The 19,822-nt window shown below is 37.5% G+C and overlaps 1 protein-coding gene across 1 annotated transcript; it reads right to left on the reverse strand.

The window, feature by feature from the left end:
* Window positions 1-2,157: 2,157 nt before the first annotated feature.
* Window positions 2,158-14,102, reverse strand: LOC127123692 (zinc finger BED domain-containing protein RICESLEEPER 2-like). The gene is made up of 4 exons (XM_051053896.1): window positions 13,760-14,102; window positions 2,614-3,126; window positions 2,314-2,502; window positions 2,158-2,231 (listed from the first exon to the last, which is right to left on the reverse strand). The coding sequence occupies exons 1-4, from the start codon at window positions 14,100-14,102 to the stop codon at window positions 2,158-2,160; spliced, it is 1,119 nt and encodes a 372-aa protein (XP_050909853.1).
* Window positions 14,103-19,822: the final 5,720 nt, after the last annotated feature.

Below are 19,822 nucleotides of genomic sequence, written 5' to 3' on the forward strand. Positions count from 1 at the left end.
ACACTTTTCATCCCAAAATAATTATCCCATTTTAAAAAATTATTTGTCCACAAATATTTTACATTTTAGTTTAACAAATACAATTTAAATTTTTATCTTTCAATCATAACCTCTAATTAATACTCTTAATTTATTATTTTCTAACTTTTATACTAAATCAAATATATCAATAATTAATATAAATAATTTAGTAAAATCAATATTCTCTTACATTTTTTAATTTGTATAAAAGTATCAAATATAATAATTATTTTGGAACAAATAAAATATTATTTTTTTATTAAAATTAATATATTTAATTATTTTTTAAAAACCATACGTTAATTAAATAAAATATTTTTTATGAGAAAAATAAATAATTAATTGAATCAAATATAAAAAGAAGTAGGACTGGACAACGGGCCAGGTTGGGCGGGTTCGGACCCAAAACCACCACCCAACCCAAACCGCGGGTAGCTTTTAAAGATCCATTTCCGCCCAAATTTAAATACGGTTTTAACGGGTTCGGTTTAGACAGGTTTCGAGTTAATACATACGGGTATTTCAGGTTAATAGACTAATCCAATATTTAATCCCCAAAATATTTTTAAATTATTTCTTAAAAAATTCTTTAAACTTTATTTTACCAATGGAGATAAGCTAATCTAAAAATTCAATAATTGTTCACATGACCAATGGATATAAACTATCAATGTCTAGTTTAGATGATTAAATATAATATAAATCCAAATTAATATAACATTGAAATATTTTTGTTATGAGTAAATGTTATCAAATACATAAGTTGGTATTGTCACATGTAAATACTAATTTTTGACAGGGTGTTTGACAAACATTATCATTTCCAAGAACCTTCACACAAGCTGTTGTCAAATCCTGTCAAAATTAAACTACATTTTAGTCACACTAAAATAAACCACATAACCACATAAACAAATTCAACCATAGTATATATTATACTTATTCAGTTATACATATTCAAGGATGGATATTCTCAAAATTAAAAAGAAAACAGAAGAGAAATTGAAATGGACCACAAAACCTGAATCTGTTAAACAAAAATCAAATAAGTATATTAGGACCACTATTAAACAAATATGAAACAAAACAAGGATCACTGTTAAATACTAAAGTTTAAATAACTTACTTAAATAGAACCAAGAATCACAGTTAATCATTAAACAATCTATATACAAATAACACAACAAATAAAATTCTTAGACAAACATACATCATAAATTGAAACCTAAATCATACACGCATGTCACGAGACAGATGAACATGCATGCATAGGAAATAGAACACTAAATCAAAACTCAAATTGAAATTGAAACCAAAACCACAACATAGTACAAAATTGGATATGGTTACTAGACAATGAACATAAAAAAACAGAAAAGGTTAATGATGTGTTTTATAGAGAAATTGTGACAGATAAAATCAATTGTGCATTATGCAGAAATTATAACAGATCTATGTTCTTACAAATTACTCTTTCTTCCCAAATTTTAAGTCATCATATAAATGATAACAAAGGTCCTCCATATTGACCTATTAAAATGATAACTACAGTAATCCTAAAAACAAGAATGTTAAATCATAACCCTTACCTTACCTTGCATTTGCTGCAGACCAAGTTGTTCCCGCACGACCTCTATTGCTGCTTATTTACCAAGTTGATCCTGACTATATGGCATATGTTGCTGCTAATTTACCAAGATGTTGCAAAATGTATCAATTGATCCTGACTATATAGCGTATTGACGCAGTTTTACCAAGTTGTTCATGCATGGCCTCAAAATGTTCTATTGACACAATTAGCAATACTTCATCTAACTAATGGACAACCGACCATGACATTACCAACTTTAGTTCAGAATTAATTAGTAGTAAATCCAACTAATAAACCACTAATGATAATTAACACAATAATATATTGTTTGATGCATACCAAAATTTGGCTAGCTTGAATATCTTCAAAATCCACAGGACAAAATATATATTGTTTGGCCATTGAGTAGTCACAAAATATAAGTCACATATGACTTCAAAAAACATAGTTGATCTGAAAAATTAAACAAGAAAAATATTAAGCTTTAAAAAGGAATAAAGTAATAAGTAAATCAAATTAATAAAGTAAATATACCTCCATATTTTTCAAGCACAACCAGAAGGTTGTGGCTGAGACGGTAAAGATCCTCTTCTTGCTGTAGAAGAAATTTCTTCAAATTCTGAAATAATGAAATAAACATTTTTTTAGAAAGATATAACAATTATGAAATAAATATATAACATTTTTAGAAATAATTTTACCTGCTATAATATCTTCAGAAAGCTCAAAATCTTCCATGAGGTTCAAGTCTTTGAAATAGGTAAAAGACAACTTTAACCAATTCTGGCTGCAAATTAATGCCTCTGCCATTTTAGGTTTTAGGGAGCTCCTATAAGTTTCTAAGACTCTCCCTCCCGTACTGAAGGCACTTTCTGATGCAACCGTAGACACTGGTGTGACAAAAATATCTTTAGCTATTGTAGATAAAATAGGATATTATGTTGAATTGTGTTTCCACCACACAAGAATGTCAAATTTAGGATCCCTTTTGACACACTTACTAGAGTAAAAACCCTCAAGCTCATTTTGTTGATCAATCGAGTCTTGTTCCTCTAAATGTTGCTCAAAAGCATCGGCTCTAGCCATTAGTGAAGGACGGCCAGCTGTTGTTTCATCATTGGAAACATTGTTTTCACCACTACCAAGAGGTTGTCTATTATGATTTTGGTCATAAGCTTGCTTATACCAATCATACGATTTTTGTAAGCTCTCTTTTATAGATTTGATCAACCCGATAGCAAACACAGATCCAACTCCATACATATCCTTAAAAGTCCATTCAATATAACTCAACTTGTATCTTGGATACAAAATAATTCCAAAATAAATCAACTTGTTCATCTTAGTAACACACCCCAAATATCTATTATACTTTTCCATCATGTCCCCACCCACACTTGCAGAAACACCATTCAAGTTCATAGTAGCTTGCTTCAGCTCACAATAGATCGCAGGCACTTGGTGAAAAGCACTATGCAAACTCACACTTTGAGAGGTGGAAAAAACATTAGTTACTTCATAGAATAACTTTAAAAAAGAGATAAAAGTGTAAGACCCTAATTTTGACCCTAAGATCCCTCATGGCATCATATCATTGCTTATTGCATTGCCTCAAGGATCATAGCATGTTTGGCTTCTTAACCCTAGGGTTGGGACTTGTGTGAGTGGTTTGAGACCACCAAGCATGCTTGCATTGTATATTATTGTTTTTCTTATTTTGATTACTAACCAAAAAGCACAAAAATATGTCACTAACTCTTTTTGTTTTGAAGCTCAAGTGATCATGTGCTCCAATGCTCCTAGGAGACTCCTAAGCTCAATAAAGTGGCTAGATGAAGATGAGAACAAGCATGACAATGGTCCACAAAGTTCTTAATCATCATATATGTCTCTCAAGTGTCTCAATTTGCCAATTTGATCAAGATAACCCAAAGGGCTTGAGGTTTGTTTCCCAAGGAAACCCTAATTCAACTGTGCTTTGACTGTGCCTTGCTCATGAAGCAACCTCAACCTATGATCAAATTTAATCAAGGGAAGTTATTTCATTCATTATTTTATTCATATATGAGCCTATTTTTGGATCCTCAATCATTCATTCATCAAGATTTGAAGTGTGGCCTTCAGAAGTTGACCAGTCAAGTCATCTAACTAAACTGAGGATCACTGAGACACAACTTGTGATGTATTTGTCAAATGAAGATTACCCAAGGAGAAAAAATGTTATTAAGAACCATATGAAAAACTTTCATTTTCATAAAAAATCCATTTGAAACTTGGAAGGTCATAATTCATTTCAAAACATTATAGGTCATTTTGACTAAAACCCTAATTTTAGGTCAACTTCCCAAGGACCTAACTTCCTTAATTTTTATGATTTTGAGGTGAGACCAATTGCATTGGAAATATTAAGATGTCTACTTTAAATGTTATGTTGGATAAAATTCCATAATCCTAAAATAAATACATGTGATAATACAAAACATTATAGGTCACTTTGGACCTAAGTCATTGAATTTGAAAAATGTCCAACTTCAAGTGCCCATAACTTTCTCATGAAAAATCCAAATGATGCAAAATTTAACTCTAAATTGATCATCTTGAAAATATGTACAACTTTGATGTTGGAGGTTTTTCCATTGAAGCTTCCATCATTGAAACAGAAGGGCTTGAAGATGCTTGCTTTTGGTAAAAAAATTCAAAGGAGAACCTAGACATGTTTTGTACCCAAACCTTCACAACCAGTTTTCATAAATTTCCAATTGCAAAATGAGTTTTTTCCGAACATGACTTTTGTTCCTTATTTCAAGAGCTTTCCAACCATTACTCACATTAATTTGTTGGCTTTCCATGTGGGAGTTTCGAAGAGCTTTATGTTTATGTTCATTTTTGCATTGCACATTAAAACTTCATGTGCAAGCAAATGCTAATCCAATTGCACGTCTAATTCACTTCCATTTGATCTCAGCATGGATTTTCATTCATTCTTGAGCCTTACATGTGCCTGTACAGGCCCATGCAAGGAGGATTCAAACTTCATGCACACGAGGGAAGCATTGCCTTGCATCACATTTCAGCTATAAATAAGAGTGCATTCTCATTCAAATGGGAACCAAGTGGAGATCTGAATTGCTGCTGAATTGAAAACCAAACCCTCATTAAAGGAATTTTCAGTTTTCTATTTCTCTTTCAATCTTGAATTTCAACATCATTAGTTGATCTTCAAGGCTCAATTCCTTAACCTAGCATCATCATCACACTTCCAGAGTAAGAGTAGATCAAGAGCTTGGAAAATTCGTGTTGTTTGGAGCTTCATTTCAGACGTAGAACCTCAATTTTCTTTGATTCAGATCTTGCAATATAATGTGAATTTCTTTAGTTTGTGCTGTTTTCTGAAGTCCTCATGCTTGAGGCAGGCCAGTGGTGGTCCTAATTTTGCAAATCGTGCCATTTCAATTCATGTACCATGATCTTCAAGCCCATGTTTCTCTCTAAATAGGAATTGTGAGGATGATCCATGGTTACAGGGGTGATGTACATCACCTCAGCTTCATTTTGATGTCCTCAGTTTTCATTTTCATTAAACTTTAATTTCCTGCGCGTGGTGGCCGGATCTGGTTAGATCGCCGGAGAAAATGGTGGTTTCCACCATCATCCCCACATGGTAGCCTCAAAGTCCTTGGATCATGCTGAAACGTTCTAATCGTGGCCTTTCATTATGTTAACTCATTTAAATACAATGTACTGCGCGCATGACTTGAGTGTTTCGTGTATCTGCGTCTTAGAACCACATGATCATTGCCACGTCAATTAATGAAACCATCTGAGGGCACTGCTTTTTTCTATTTTCTTTATTTTGTTTTAATTTCAGTTAATTCCTTTTATTTTCAAAAAAATCATAAATATTTTATTTGAAGTCACAAAAATATGAGACCAATGCCAAAAAAATTCTTGAAATATCTAGTTTCATATTTTGGTTTTTAATTATTTTTGTGAGTTCATTTAATATTTTTTGTGAATTATTTGGTTTTTAATAGTTTTAATTCATTTTAAAATACTTTTTGATATTTGAAAAATCCAAAAATATTTTCTTAACATATATGGATCATGATAAGTCAATGAAAAATAGTCTCATCAATTTCTTAATTGATTTGAGATTTATTTGAGATTTTAATTCATATTGTATTATTTTTCATTGTTTTTAATTGTTTTTAAATAGTTTCTGATTTCAAACATTATTGAGAAAATTTGTCAAAGTTTGTTTGACCATGTTAGACCTATGAGAATTTAATTGGACTTGTTGAAGTTGATTTGAATTAAATTTGAGGTTTGACCATATTTTGTTCATTTTATTTTGCATTTATTTTTAATTCAAAAATACAAAAAAAATATGAGTGACTTGTTGACTTGTAACCTTCATTTCTCTTCTGTTTAGCATTGGTTGATGATGACTTGGTTCACATTTGATCAATTTAGTTTGATACTTTATTTCCCTTTCCATCCATTTCATCTTCATCCCATTTCTTTTTATTTTTGGCCAATGAGTTAATGTCTTATGGTTAGTCTTGACAAATGAGAGGTTTAACCTTCTTTAATCCAAACCAAACTCAACTTGATCCAAGATCAAGTGAGTTGTTTTGTGTCCAAGATAGGTTGCTTCTTGGTCAAGCAAAAAACCTAAAGTCCATACAAGGCCTTTCTCTTTTCTTTTGGCATGACAAGTTTTAGGAGCTTGGCTTACTAGTCATGATCTCTAACTTGTGTTTATTTACCTATAGTTTTATTGACCGGCCTCAGATAGGTGTGACTACTACATTAGTCCACTTACAATTGCTTAACATAGCGCTACATTGTCTTATGACAAACTAACATAACTTCACTAATTACTAACTTTAATTTGAGCATTTAATTTCTTGCAATTTACTTTAATACAATTTACTTCTTGCTCATTTATTCATATTGCCTTTTCACTTTGCTCACTTGAGCACATATTTTATGTTTATGTCACTTTTTCTTTTGCTCATTTGAGCTCATTATTGTATATAAATATATTGTTGTCTTGTGTTGGTTTTGCTTTTGTTTTGTGTGAACCTAATGCAAAAAGGAGAAAGGACTTAGAATTAGGACTTACCTATACTTAAAGGAGTCCAAGAGCAACTAGGCCTCATGCCTTTAGAATGCTAAACTTGTTGAAGAGCAACTAGGCCTCATGCCTTTAGAATGCTAAATCTCAAAGTTGACTTCAAAGGACTTCCTTTCCAAAACTTATTCTTTGTCCATTCCCCTTATTGTGTTGTGAACTTTTTGATGTTTGCTCTTGTGTGATAGGGATTCCATCTTGAGATAGTAAAGAAGACCATTATCATGAATAGCCAAGCTAAGAGAGGCAAGCCAAGTGGAGATCCTAGGAGCTTGAATCTAAATTGTTTGATTGCTTGTGTATTTGCAAGGTCTAAAGGAAATGAGCATCTTGAATCATCTCTATGATTTCAAGAAAAGGAACTCCAAGGGTTTTATCTTCTCTCTTATCTTTGTATGCTTTAGGACTAGCCATTCTCTTCTTCTCCTCACTCTAACCCAAGCCAAAAAAATCTTTTCAAACTTTGACATTGTTTTCAAACTAGAAACCTAGGCCTTATGCCTTTGATTTTTCAACATCTTTTCATTAATACTCATTGTGAATAAACCTTAATCAAATTTTGACTTCATTTTGTAAATACATCTAACTTGTAAATATAACTCACTTCAAGTTGCTTTTGTGATTCCAATGGCCACCTTATTAAAGCATTTTCATAAACATTAGTCATAGGTTTGAGTTATCATAGTGGTTGATGTGAATCTCACCTTATCCTTAGTGATTGGATTATAAGTCTTCCATACTTATTATAGGGTTAACCCCTCACTAGTATGTTGAAGCCTTCCTCACATGGTGGATTGTTGGTATAGGCTGAGTTTTCTCCCTTTGATAACAAAAGACCTTAAGGCTTTTGATCAAACCAATTCACCAATCTTTTGAGATTTTTTACCCCGAACTACGAGGTTTTGATCCTACCTTTGTGATGGTACGTATGCAATGGGTTCATCCATTCAAACAACAAAATTTGTAAATATAATCTATTCTCTTCTAATCCCTCCAATCTTTTGCACATATTTTCACAAATACCAACCTACAACACATATTTGCAAAAAGAGGTTCCCTTAGAGTACTAAGGATGTTTTGGGTGCGTAAAACCTTCCCATTTCATAACCAACCCCTTTACCTAGATCTCTGACATTTTTATTAGTTTTTGATTTGATAAAACTTCTTACTTGGCTTTTGTTCGCTTTTTAGCCTTTCCTTTGGATAAATAAAAGTGCGGTGGCGACTCGAATTGTATGTTTACTTTTGGTTTAGTCAATAAACCTAAAGGTAACGAAAACCCCGCTATAGAAAAGTGGCGACTCTCCTGGGGAATTGGTCTTCAGTGGGTTTAGCCTACTTTTTGCTTATGTGTGTTGTATGTTTATATTTGTTGGTGACATATTTTTGTGCAAATTTGGGATGACTGTATTGTTTGTAATGTATGAATTGCTTGATATATTCATTGCTTGTATGCTTGGTGGTTCCTTGTGAGATGAGTTATGTACCCGAACTCGAGTGAACTTATGATAGGAGAATGGCATAGTCTTGTTGACTTGTGTGGAGTTATTCCTTAGCAAGTTGACTTGCAAGCCCATTCACTTGGTGGAGGTCTTGTTGGGATCAATAATGTCCCACGAGTAGTCGTGGTTAGGCATTACTCTTTCCAATATAAACCTTAGAAGCCAAGGACCTTAGATACCTAGCCCATCTTGCCAATTTTAGGACGTAGTGTGAAGGTCATTCAAGTGTAAGATTTGATACGATTGTTACGCGATACTACACTCATAAGAGTCCCTCTTGAGAATATTTTTGGAGGACGAGTAGTCGTTTTATCCGATAATATCCAAAAGATGAGATGATGACTATGGGAACCTTTTTAGAACATGATTGTCAGGTTTAACCATAGTACACTCCCATTGGGTGGTTTTTAACCGAGACTCCATGCTCATGACTTACAACAAACCCTTGATTCGCGGTTGATCCGTTCTCGTACATTCTCAATATCAATGGAACTTGGGTGTTGATAAGGTGTAAACCATAATCCACCAAAATGGATTATTGATATTAACGATGACTTGAGCCATCCTGTGACCTTTGTGTGGTGTGACTTGCTTGATCCTTGAGTGTGATTGTTGCATCCATATCATCAACAATGAAAATTTTCAAGGAACTTAAGAGGTCTATTTGCAACTTTTTAGACATGGATAAGCAAAGAAGGAATACGAAGAAGTACAATTTCAGACAACCCGACTTGAAAGAGTTAAGAAGTTTGACATCTTATGTATTAGAGCCTTTGGAGTTCAAAGCTCGCCATGGGAAGCTCCTGTCTATTCTTTCTACTAAAGTGGATGAAGGTCTGATGAGTGTGTTGGTGCAGTTCAGCGATCCTCTGTATCGATGCTTCACTTTTCCGGATTTCCAGCTTTTGCCTACACTTAAGGAGTATGCCTATCATGTGGGTATACATATTCTTGATCAGTTGTCGTTCAGTGGCTTGGAGAAGATTCCGTCTTTTCAAGGGATTGCTGATATGCTTCACATAGATGTATTCGATATTGTTGCTCATATGACTAAAGATGGAATTCAAGGTCTCCCATCTGATTTTATCATTTCCCAAGCTACTTTGTTTGGGAAGGCCATGAGTGAGGACGCCTTTGAAGCCATATTTGTACTCATCATCTATGGGCTAGTGTTATTTCCTAACATCGACAATTTTGTGGATGTGAACGCTATTAGGATTTTCTCTTCTCTTAATCCCGTTCTGACTCTGTTGGGTGACACTTATTTCTCTTTGCATATGAGGAATGCAAAGGGTGGTGGTTCCATTGTGTGTTGTCCGCCTCTATTGTACAAGTGGTTTATTTCGCACTTGCCTCAGACGTTTGCCTTCAAGGAGAACAAAGGATGTCTACGGTGGTCTGCGAGACTCATGTCTCTCACTAATGATGATATCTTTTGGTATAACCGTGTTTATGATGGCATTCAGATTATTGATTCTTCTGGTGAATTCTCCAATGTGCCTCTTCTTGGTACATGTGGTGGAGTTAACTACAACCCTGTTTTGGCTCGCCGTCAGCTTGGGTTCCCCTTAAAGGATAAACCCAACAACATTTTGTTGGAAGGCTTATTATTTCAAGAGGGTAAAGATCCCCAAAACTTGAAGGATAGGATGGCCCGCGCCTGGCGCAAAGTTCATAGGAAGGGAAGGAAGGAGATTGGTCCGAAGAATTGCATTGCTTTGGAACCCTACACCTCTTGGGTGAGAAGGAGAGCTCTTGAGTACCTCATGCCATATGATTATCCGAGACCTACCCCTATGGTTATGGTTGGGCATTCAACCCTCCCTAACCAAGGAGTAGAGGAGTTGAGAGATGAAGACCTTCGCGTGCTTGGGTTCGTGAGCGCGAGGAACTTCTTCAGAAGCTCAAAGATAAGGATGCAGTGATAGAATTTCTAGAGCATCAGGTTATCGATGAGCCTGATAATATGGTTACTTCTCTTCTTCCTCACTCATCTAGGTTTTGGAAGAGGAAGTATGACCAGCTTACCAAGGAGAAGGCTGATATGGAAGCAGCTTATGAGAGAGAGGTGAAGAGGCTTCGTGCAGCTTATCTTCCGATCTCGAGAGCTTTGGATGATTGTTTCTAAGGCTCCATAGGATGTTCATTCTCCTTTTCCCATGTATTATATTTGGTTACCAAAACTGTACTACTTCTTTGGTGTAAAAAGTTTCCCAAATATTATTGCTATGAGTATTCCATATATGTCTTAAAAGATTAATATTTTCAAATAGATCTCTATAAAATTTCCTCTAATAAAAACAAACCATATGCACAAACATTGCATGCATCATATGCATAAGCAGGTTTTGTTCTGAGCTCTTGATCAGTGGTCTAACTCTTTGTTCTTCATTTATTTTGGAGACAAGCTGACGCACCGGTATAACACCAGAGCCAATCATCCGAGGATAATGGAGCACCTAGAGCAAGAGAACAGGGACTTGAAAGAAGAGATTTCTAGGCTGACTGCCATGATGGAGTCAGTTCTGGCCGCACAGAGCCAAGCTTCGCCAACTCCTGCAACTCCTCCCGCGAGGACGGTTATATCCGAGATAGCGACTTCAACGGTGCCTGCTGCAACAACCCATTTCGCTTCATCTATGCCAGCCGGGTTCCCTTGGGGAATGCCTCCCAACTTCATACCAGAGGGTTTCGCTCCTACTCTCGCTTCTATGCCGGCGTCTAGCCCGGTCCTGTATGTGCCACCTCCCGTTGTGCACACCTTACCCCGTGTTGAAGACACCATCTATCATTCCGAGCCGTTCGAGGGTCCGGATGTAGATGAGAAGATGGATGAGATGAAAGATCAATTCCTTGAGCTGCGCAAGGATTTGAAGACGTTGAGGGGTAATGACCTCTTTGGTAAAAGTGCTGTTGAGTTGTGCCTAGTGCCCAACGTGAAGATCCCAATTAAATTCAAAGTACCTGACTTTGAGAAATATAAGGGAAATACATGCCCTCTCAGCCATCTTGTGATGTATGCTCGCAAGATGTCAACACAGACTGATAATGACCAACTGCTTATCCACTACTTTCAGGATAGCCTGACAGGTGTTGCGCTCCGATGGTATATGGGGCTGGAGAGTGCAAGCATCTGCACTTTCAACGATTTAGGCGAGGCCTTCGTCAAGCAATATAAATATAATGTGGATATGGCTCCGGATAGGGACCAGTTGAGGGCGATGTCCCAGAAAGAGAAAGAGACCTTCAAGGAGTACGCCCAAAGATGGCGAGAACTGGCAGCTCAGATAGTGCCACCCATAGAAGAGAAGGAGATGACAAAGATCTTCTTGAAGACTTTGAGCTCTTTCTATTATGAAAGAATGATTGCCAGTGCTCCCTCAGACTTCACCGAAATGGTGAATATGGGGATGAGATTGGAAGAAGGGGTCCGTGAAGGGCGTTTATCTAAAGATGACAGTTCCTCAGCAAAGAAGTATGGAGGCTTTTCTAGGAATAAAGAGGGAGAGACTCATGTTGTATCCTCTCATATCAAAAGAAGTCCCTCTGTAAGGAGGAAGGATGTGCGTCCTGCCGTCAACCAACACCAGGTGGCTCATATAGCACCTGCTTTCCGAGAAGTTCATCATCAACAACAACAACAACATCGTCAACGATAGGCCTACCAGCCTCGCAACAATAACAACACCAGCACCAGCAACTACGAGAGGAAAAGGGTAACTTTTGACCCGATTCCGATGACATATGCTAAGCTTTATCCTTCCTTGATCGATAGGAAGCTGATAACTCCACGAGACCCTCCCGATGTACCAACCAATTCTCAGTGGTGGTATAATCCAGAGCTTCATTGTGTGTATCATTCCGGTGCGCCCGGACATGACGTGGAGAACTGTTACCCATTGAAGAACAAGGTGCAAGACCTTGTGAGAAGTGGGATATTGTTTTTTGAGGACGTAGGTCCGAATGTTAAGAAGAACCCATTTCCCGATCATGGGAAAGCAGCTGTTAACATGGTCCAGGGATGCCCTGGCAAATATAAAGTCCTGTATGTGAATGACATAAGGCAATCTTTGGTCGAGATGCACAAGCTATTGTGTGAGCATAGCCACTACGAGCATGACCATGATAGGTGCTAGGTGTGCACTATCAATGAGAGAGGATGCTGTCAAGTGAGAAGGGACATCCAAGAGATGATTGATTAGGGAATGATTGAAATACTTCAGAATCATAATGAGGATGAAGTTGATGTTATCACCCCAGTGTGTAAACTTCCTGAGCCTGTTGTTATCAGATATGATGGCAGCAAGAAGAAGGTATCACCAACTCTTGTGATAAAGCCAACGGGTCATGTCCCGTCTGTTCTCCTTATTGTGTTGTGAAATTTTTTATGTTTTCTCTTGTGTGATAGGGATTCCATTTTGAGATAGTAAAGAGGACCATTGTCATGAATATCCAAGCTAAGAGAGACAAGCCAAGTGGAGATCCTAGGAGCTTGAATCTAAATTGTTTGATTGCTTGTGTGTTTGCTAAGTCCAAAGGAAAGGAGCATCTTGAATCATCTCTATGATTTTAAGAAAAGGAACTCCAAGGGTTTTATCTTTTCTCTTGTCTTTGTATGCTTTAGGACTAGCCCTTCTCTTCTTCTCCTCACTCTAACCCAAGCCAAAAAAATCTTTTCAAACTTTGACATTGTTTTCAAACTAGAAACCTAGGCCTTATGCCTTTGATTTTTCAACATCTTTTCATTAATACTCATTGTGAATAAACCTTAATCAAATTTTGACTTCATTTTGTAAATACATCTAACTTGTAAATATAACTTACTTCAAGTTGTTTTTGTGGTTCCAATGGCCACCTTATTAAAACCTTTTCATAAACATTAGTCATAGGTTTGAGTTATCATAGTGGTTGATGTGAATCTCACCTTATCCTTAGTGATTGGATTATAAGTCTTCCATACTTATTATAAGGTTAACCCCTCACTAGTATGTTGAGGCCTTCCTCACATGGTGGATTGTTGGTATAGGCTGAGTTTTCTCCCTTTGATAACAAAAGACCTTAAGGCTTTTGATCAAACCAATTCACCAATCTTTTGAGATTTTTTACCCCGAACTACGAGGTTTTGATCCTACCTTTATGATGGTACGTAGGCAACGGGTTCATCCATTCAAACAATAAAATTTGTAAATATAATCTATTCTCTTCTCATCCCTCCAATCTTTTGCACATATTTTCACAAATACCAACCTACAACACATATTTGAAAAAAGAGGTTCCCTTAGAGTACTAAGGATGTTTTGGGTGCGTAAAACCTTCCCATTTCATAACCAACCCCCTTACCTAGATCTCTGACATTTTTATTAGTTTTTGATTTGATAAAACTTCTTACTTGGCTTTTGTTCGCTTTTTAGTCTTTCCTTTGAACAAATAAAAGTGCGGTGGCGACTCGAACTGTATGTTTACTTTTGGTTTAGTCAATAAACCTAAAGGTAACGAAAACCCCGCTACAAAAAGCTCTAACAATGTCCCAATCATCACTACTATGAGGACTACCTTTTCCAAATAACTCCCTATAGCTCGACTCTTCATACTCAAGCTTATCAAAACCAGCTTGAAACTTCTCTACAGCCTCAAGCATCAAATATGTCGCGTTCCAACAAGTTGAAACATCTAGACATACTAGTCTTTTACAAGTTATTCGAGCAAATTCAATGCATTCTTTAAACTTGGTTGCCCTTTGAGGTGAGGACTTGACAAATCTAACAACATCCCTAACACTAGTAATAGACAAATGCTTATCTTTCAAACCCTCATTTACCACCAAGTTCAATATGTGAGCAACGCACCTCATATGAAAACATTTTCCATCCCCATCATCCCATTCATAGTTGTTATTTTTCTATGCAAATATGCTACAGCTACATCATTTGAAGTTACATTATCAACAGTTATGGTAGACACATTCCTAATTCCCCAATCCCTTAACACCTCTTTAATCTTCCTACCTACCGTATCACCCTTGTGGTTTGGAATAATTGTGAAGCTTATAATTCTCTTTTGATAGTTCCATTCTTTATCCACAAAGTGTGCCGTAAGGGTTAAGTAGTTTTGATTTTGGATAGAAGTCCAACAATCAGTAGTAAGTGCTACTCTATTGCAGTCAGACTTAAAGAAGGCTTTTAGTTTTTGTTTCTCATCCAAGTGTAGCTGAAAACAGTCTCTAGCCACTGTACGCCTAGATGGAAGAGTAAATTGGGGTTGCATTACTTTAGAATAGTACTTAAAACCTTCCCCCTCAACTGCACTAAATGGTTGTTCATCTAGAACCATAAAAATTGACAAAGATTTTCTACAAGCTTGCTTGTCAAATTTGGAGCTAACATGACCCAAACTAGATCCTTCTACAGAGGGGTATGTAAGAATAGTTTGGGTGGGATCAATGGTTCTAGGCTTCTTTGCACATTTTAAAATGTGATGGTTCATGTTGGTGGTGCCTGTTAGTTGTAATTTTAAGTGTCGGGTTTTTGTTATCGTATCCACAGGGATTGTAAGATATCACCGCCGTTCGATGGTTGTATTAATCTTAGCTTAAGTAACACAGGGGGTTTTGGTTTTAATCACGTTATCTTGCATAAAAATGTAATCAAATGCGGTGAAAGTTATGGTTTGAATATTTGAGAAATGTTGCCAAAGTTAGGGTTCAACGATCACTTTGCATGTATTTGTTCGGTCAACAATCTTATAAACTCCTTTAGATGATAAATTATTTCACAAAGTCCTCCCAATGTGTTTCTCTCGAACACACATTGTGAGTTTTCCCATTTTGATCGATTGTTTATCTCTAACACAACCTATCAAAATGACAACTTTTTGGTTCAACCTTATGGTGAACAAAATCATTCATTACTATCTCTAGCTAACAAACAAGATTGGATGAAAACCTAGGTTAAGAGTTGGCAAACATCTCTCGATCATAAACCAACACAAAGAGTTTTGAATAAGAACAAAGTTTTCATCATATATTCACCATTAAAGAGTTTACACATGAAGATCCTTACATTTACACACAAAGCTAATGATCATCTACATCTAACCTTGACAAATGGAGGACTTAGCTACTCATTTTCATGGTAGCTTGGTCGGCATGTTTCGGAAGAAGGTTGATCAACATCCGAGTCGAATAATCGAGATTGGATGGGAATCCACCTTCTTTTTGTAAAAGATGGTTAAGAGATGAAGAGAAATGAAATTTAGGGCACAAAAGCTTCCAAGAACAATGCTGTAAAAATATCTAGAAAAAGTGCAAAAGTATGGAAAAACTAGGTATGGCTTCAAAAAGTGGCACTTGCTACTTATAGAGCTGTACTGGGCTGTCATGCTCGCTAGACGAGTAGAATGGCTCGCCTAGCGAGGGTCTAATTGAGGCACATGAGGCACCTGCGCCCAGAGAAACAGCCTATCTCAGACTGTCATGTTCGCCTAGCGAACAAAACCTTCGCCTAGCGAAGGGATCGCTTCAACCCTCGCTCCAGCGAGGTTGAGAGGTTTGGCTACTGGAATCCTCGCTGGGATCTCGCTGATGGCTCGCCTAGCGAATGAGTGCTGGCTGCGCTCTTCACCAAGTCTGGACGCGTTCGCTGCAACGTTCACTGGAAGCTCGCCTAGCGAGTCCTTCGCTACAGCTCTCGCCTAGCGAGCGAGCTGATGAATGCATCTTCTCTTTGGTTCCTTTGCCAACTTTCTTGTGTCTTCATTTTCAATTATTTCATGCCTTCTTCCTGCACAATAACACACAAATTAAAGGTACCAAGATCGTTTATCAATGTATTGCATTTCATCCAAAACAAAGGTGGTTTTGACAATTTAGCAAGGAAATGGAGTGAAAGATACCCATATTTGATAGGTCAAATAAGCACTTTTGGGTATCTAACAACTCTCCCCAACTAGATTCTTGCTTGTCCTCAAGCAAAGTATGCCTCTTGAAGGACAAAAGGATTTGCTTTAAGAAAATGGTTTCTCCGAAGTTGGATAAAACGGCTCAAACACAAGCGAATCAGCATATACAAGTTTCCAATGGTTCGAATAAAATAATACACAAGAACTAAAACTTAATAGCTATGCGAAATATTTATCTATCTACAACAATATTATTCTGAATGAATCACCCTATCTCTCCTCTTCGAATAAGGAATGAAGAATTTACGCGTTTGCAACCGCGGGAATAATCTCACTCTCTAACAAATAATGAAGAAATCAATTCGATTCATACAATGTCTAACAATTATAAATGGTAATGTGGAAGCACGAAGATCACTAAGGGCTTTTCGGTTGAAGCTTGGTCAGGTTAACAAACAAGGGTCATTTCTAAGGCCATTGAAAACGAAATTGCCGATGCAAAAGAGACATTCACTGTACACATATTCACACATCTCGACTTCGTTCCATTTGTTTCTTATTTGAAACCTTCACAACTCTTATTTCACAACTCAATTTTTTATTTTTCACTATTTTTCTTCCAAGAAAGCATTCATTTTCATTCTTTCTATTTTTGTTCTTTTCTTTCACATCATATTTACAAAACAGATGTTTCTTTTCTATATTTTTATTTTCAATGCTTGCTCGGTTTTTCATTTTTTTTTCAAGAGTTGTGGTACTTACCGATTCTCCCCAACTTATTTCTTACTCACCCTAAGTGAATGCTCTTAACTTTTTACGGCAAAAGAACAATAATCAAGATTTTCCGGGTTGTAAAAAAAAGATTTTTGAAATCTCGCTTTATTTCAAGCTGAGATTCAACTGTTTAAGCTCAAAGGGGTTAATGAATACTCTCTCTGCTCACAGGTAAGTTGTTTTTGGATGTAGTTGTGCTCGATAAAAAACAAGTGTCTTGATCATTTCTAATTGCTTCCACATATTCACAATAATAAAAGACAAAGCATGAATCAAATGAATCAACAAAACTTATTAGAATCCAGCATTTAAGTGTACAATGGAGGTTTCCTCACAATTTGTGGTTTTAAGTTCTAGATGAAACATTCATTCAATTATGTTGCAAAAAGACAATATTCAATTTACCAAAAAGAGTAAAGTTCTTAATGCATTCTAAAATTCTAGCCGGAGGTAACCATGTACCTTTGCCTTATTCACTTGTTTATTCTTATCATTGCCATCCAAGCTCGGATGCACCTTCATTGGGTACTTCTTTGAGGAGCAACCAATCTAGAGGGTTTGCCACTCAATCAACCAAAAATTTATTAAAACAACAAAATTTAAAACAAAAATAATAATATAAACTTCAAAATTTAAATTTGTTCGTGGGGGACAAAACACCCCAAAAGTACAAAACCAAAGTCAAAATACAGAATCCGAAAATACAATAGAAATAAACATAAAAACTGAAAAATACAATAACTTAACCCTCTAAGGGCTCAGAATCCTCCTCGCTACCGGCTTCAGAACCGGTAGCCTCATCATCATCAGCTGCAGCACCCGAAGACGCACCAGCGCCCGCCCCCTCACCATACACAGGCCTGTCCACAGGCCAGTTGGCGTTAAGCAGAAACTGCTCACACGTCATCAAGGCATGATCACCACTTCCCTGCAGCTGTAACCGCTGCATAGAGTCGTGCATATCTATCATGGCACGCTGGGTTGCCGCCATCCATTCAAAACTGTAATCGCACACAGCTTGCAGGTAGGGATCTGGTCCAGGAGTAGAAGTACCAGGACCATCAGAAGCCCGGGTACTCTCTGCAGCTGCACTGCCTCTGGCATTCTTGGCCCTGCAATATTTGGCCATGTACCGGTCATCGATAGGCGACGGGATCCTTACCTGACCCCGAGACGGTAGTTTCACCTTTGCCTGAATGCACAAACTCATGATCAAGCACGGGAAAGCTAGGGGACAATTCACACGAGCCCCCGACTTTAGCCCGCTCTCAATCACGGACTTAAGCTCATTAGCGATGATCCTCGCCACATCGATCTGGACATTGGAGAGGATACTGTGAACCAAATGTGCCACTAGGATCGGCACTGTAGAAGTGTGGGACTTTGGCTGGATGTTTGTCAGAACCAAAAGCAGTATCAGTTGAGCCATGGGAGTCATGTCCTCCCTATGATACCTCATTGGAACCCCAGATGGGTTCAGCTCAACAGATTTCCCTCTTAATAGCAGGGCGGCAGAAATGGCTTCAACATCTCGGTGAAGCCGTAAATCAGTGTGGTATGTGTCTCTCTCCTCAGCTCCCAGCTGGAGCGGCTCACCAAGGACTCGGTTAATGGCATCCCTATCAAATGCAACAGGACGGCCGGCCACTCTAGATATCCAAGTAAAGGGCTCGTCATCATCAGGCAGTGCGTTTGCATAAAACTCACGCACCGTTGCTATGTCATAATGCTCAAGTGGGGAAACTAACCAATCCCGCTTCATAGTGTCTATCAACCCGGCAAATGCTCTGTTTGTGCCTTGGGGGTTGATGAGGAATCGCTTCTCCGGAAGAATTTTCTGTTTTTCCAAAGCAATGTACCTGGCGACCTGCTTCGGGCCGACAAATTTGTCGTTATCAAATTGGATCGTTACTGGACGGGAAGTGCTCGTTCCCTTCCTCTTCTTTGAATTTCCAGACCTTGATTCCATCTGCAAAATATAAAAGGAAACAACACACACCAAACAGATTAGACAGCAAAACCAAAATTTAAAGAACTGTCATGCTCGCTGCTGCTTCGCCTAGCGAAGTGGCAGCGAATGCTCGCCCCTGGTTCGCCTAGCGAGTTGCTAGCGAACCTTACGGGTTTTTGGGTTCTGCAGCATTTTCAGAGAAATCTTCCCAAAACCCGCATTCTAATGGTTTCAATTTCAGAACCTAATGATTTATCAATTAAACGAACGTTCTATGCTATTGGGGATTACACATTTACATGCAAAACCTAAAATCCCCAATTGCAAAACCTAAAATACCCAATTGCAAAACCTAAAATCCCACATGCAAACCTAAAGTTTCCCATACCACAACTCATCCTAATTGACATCCAAATCGGAAATAACAGAGTTCAAACATACAAAAAATGTAGTAGGGCAAACCTTAGTTACACGGATTGATTGAAATGTGAAGTGGAGTAGGGTTTGCAATCTTCCAAATAGGGATTAAGTCTTAGTGAGAGAGATGAAAATGAGAGAGTGTGGAGAGTGCTCGGTTAAAATTTTCCTCAGCAGAGTTGAAAGACAGAAAAGTTGTTTTTGGGCCAAAATGAGTGCCCTGCTGAGATTTTTAATAAGTGCTGTCATGCAGCGCTCGCTGCTGCTTCGCCTAGCGAGCAGCTAGCGAATCAGCTCGCTACTGCCTCGTCTAGCGAGCAGCAAGCGAGCATGACAGCAATTGCCTTTTCAAAGGCAGCAGTTCAGGTTCATTCAGCAAGGTGCTAGCACTTTGAATCCCATCACAACACACAGAAAAAGCAGTAAATACTTACAATGTTGGGGTGCCTCCCAACAAGCGCTTGTTTAACGTCGGCTAAGCTCGACGGTGCGATGCTCACAGAGGAGCATCCAACGGAATTGCACAGCTCTCG

The sequence above is a fragment of the Lathyrus oleraceus genome, chromosome 2 (assembly GCF_024323335.1).
Source record: "Lathyrus oleraceus cultivar Zhongwan6 chromosome 2, CAAS_Psat_ZW6_1.0, whole genome shotgun sequence".
Lineage (NCBI taxonomy): Eukaryota > Viridiplantae > Streptophyta > Magnoliopsida > Fabales > Fabaceae > Lathyrus > Lathyrus oleraceus.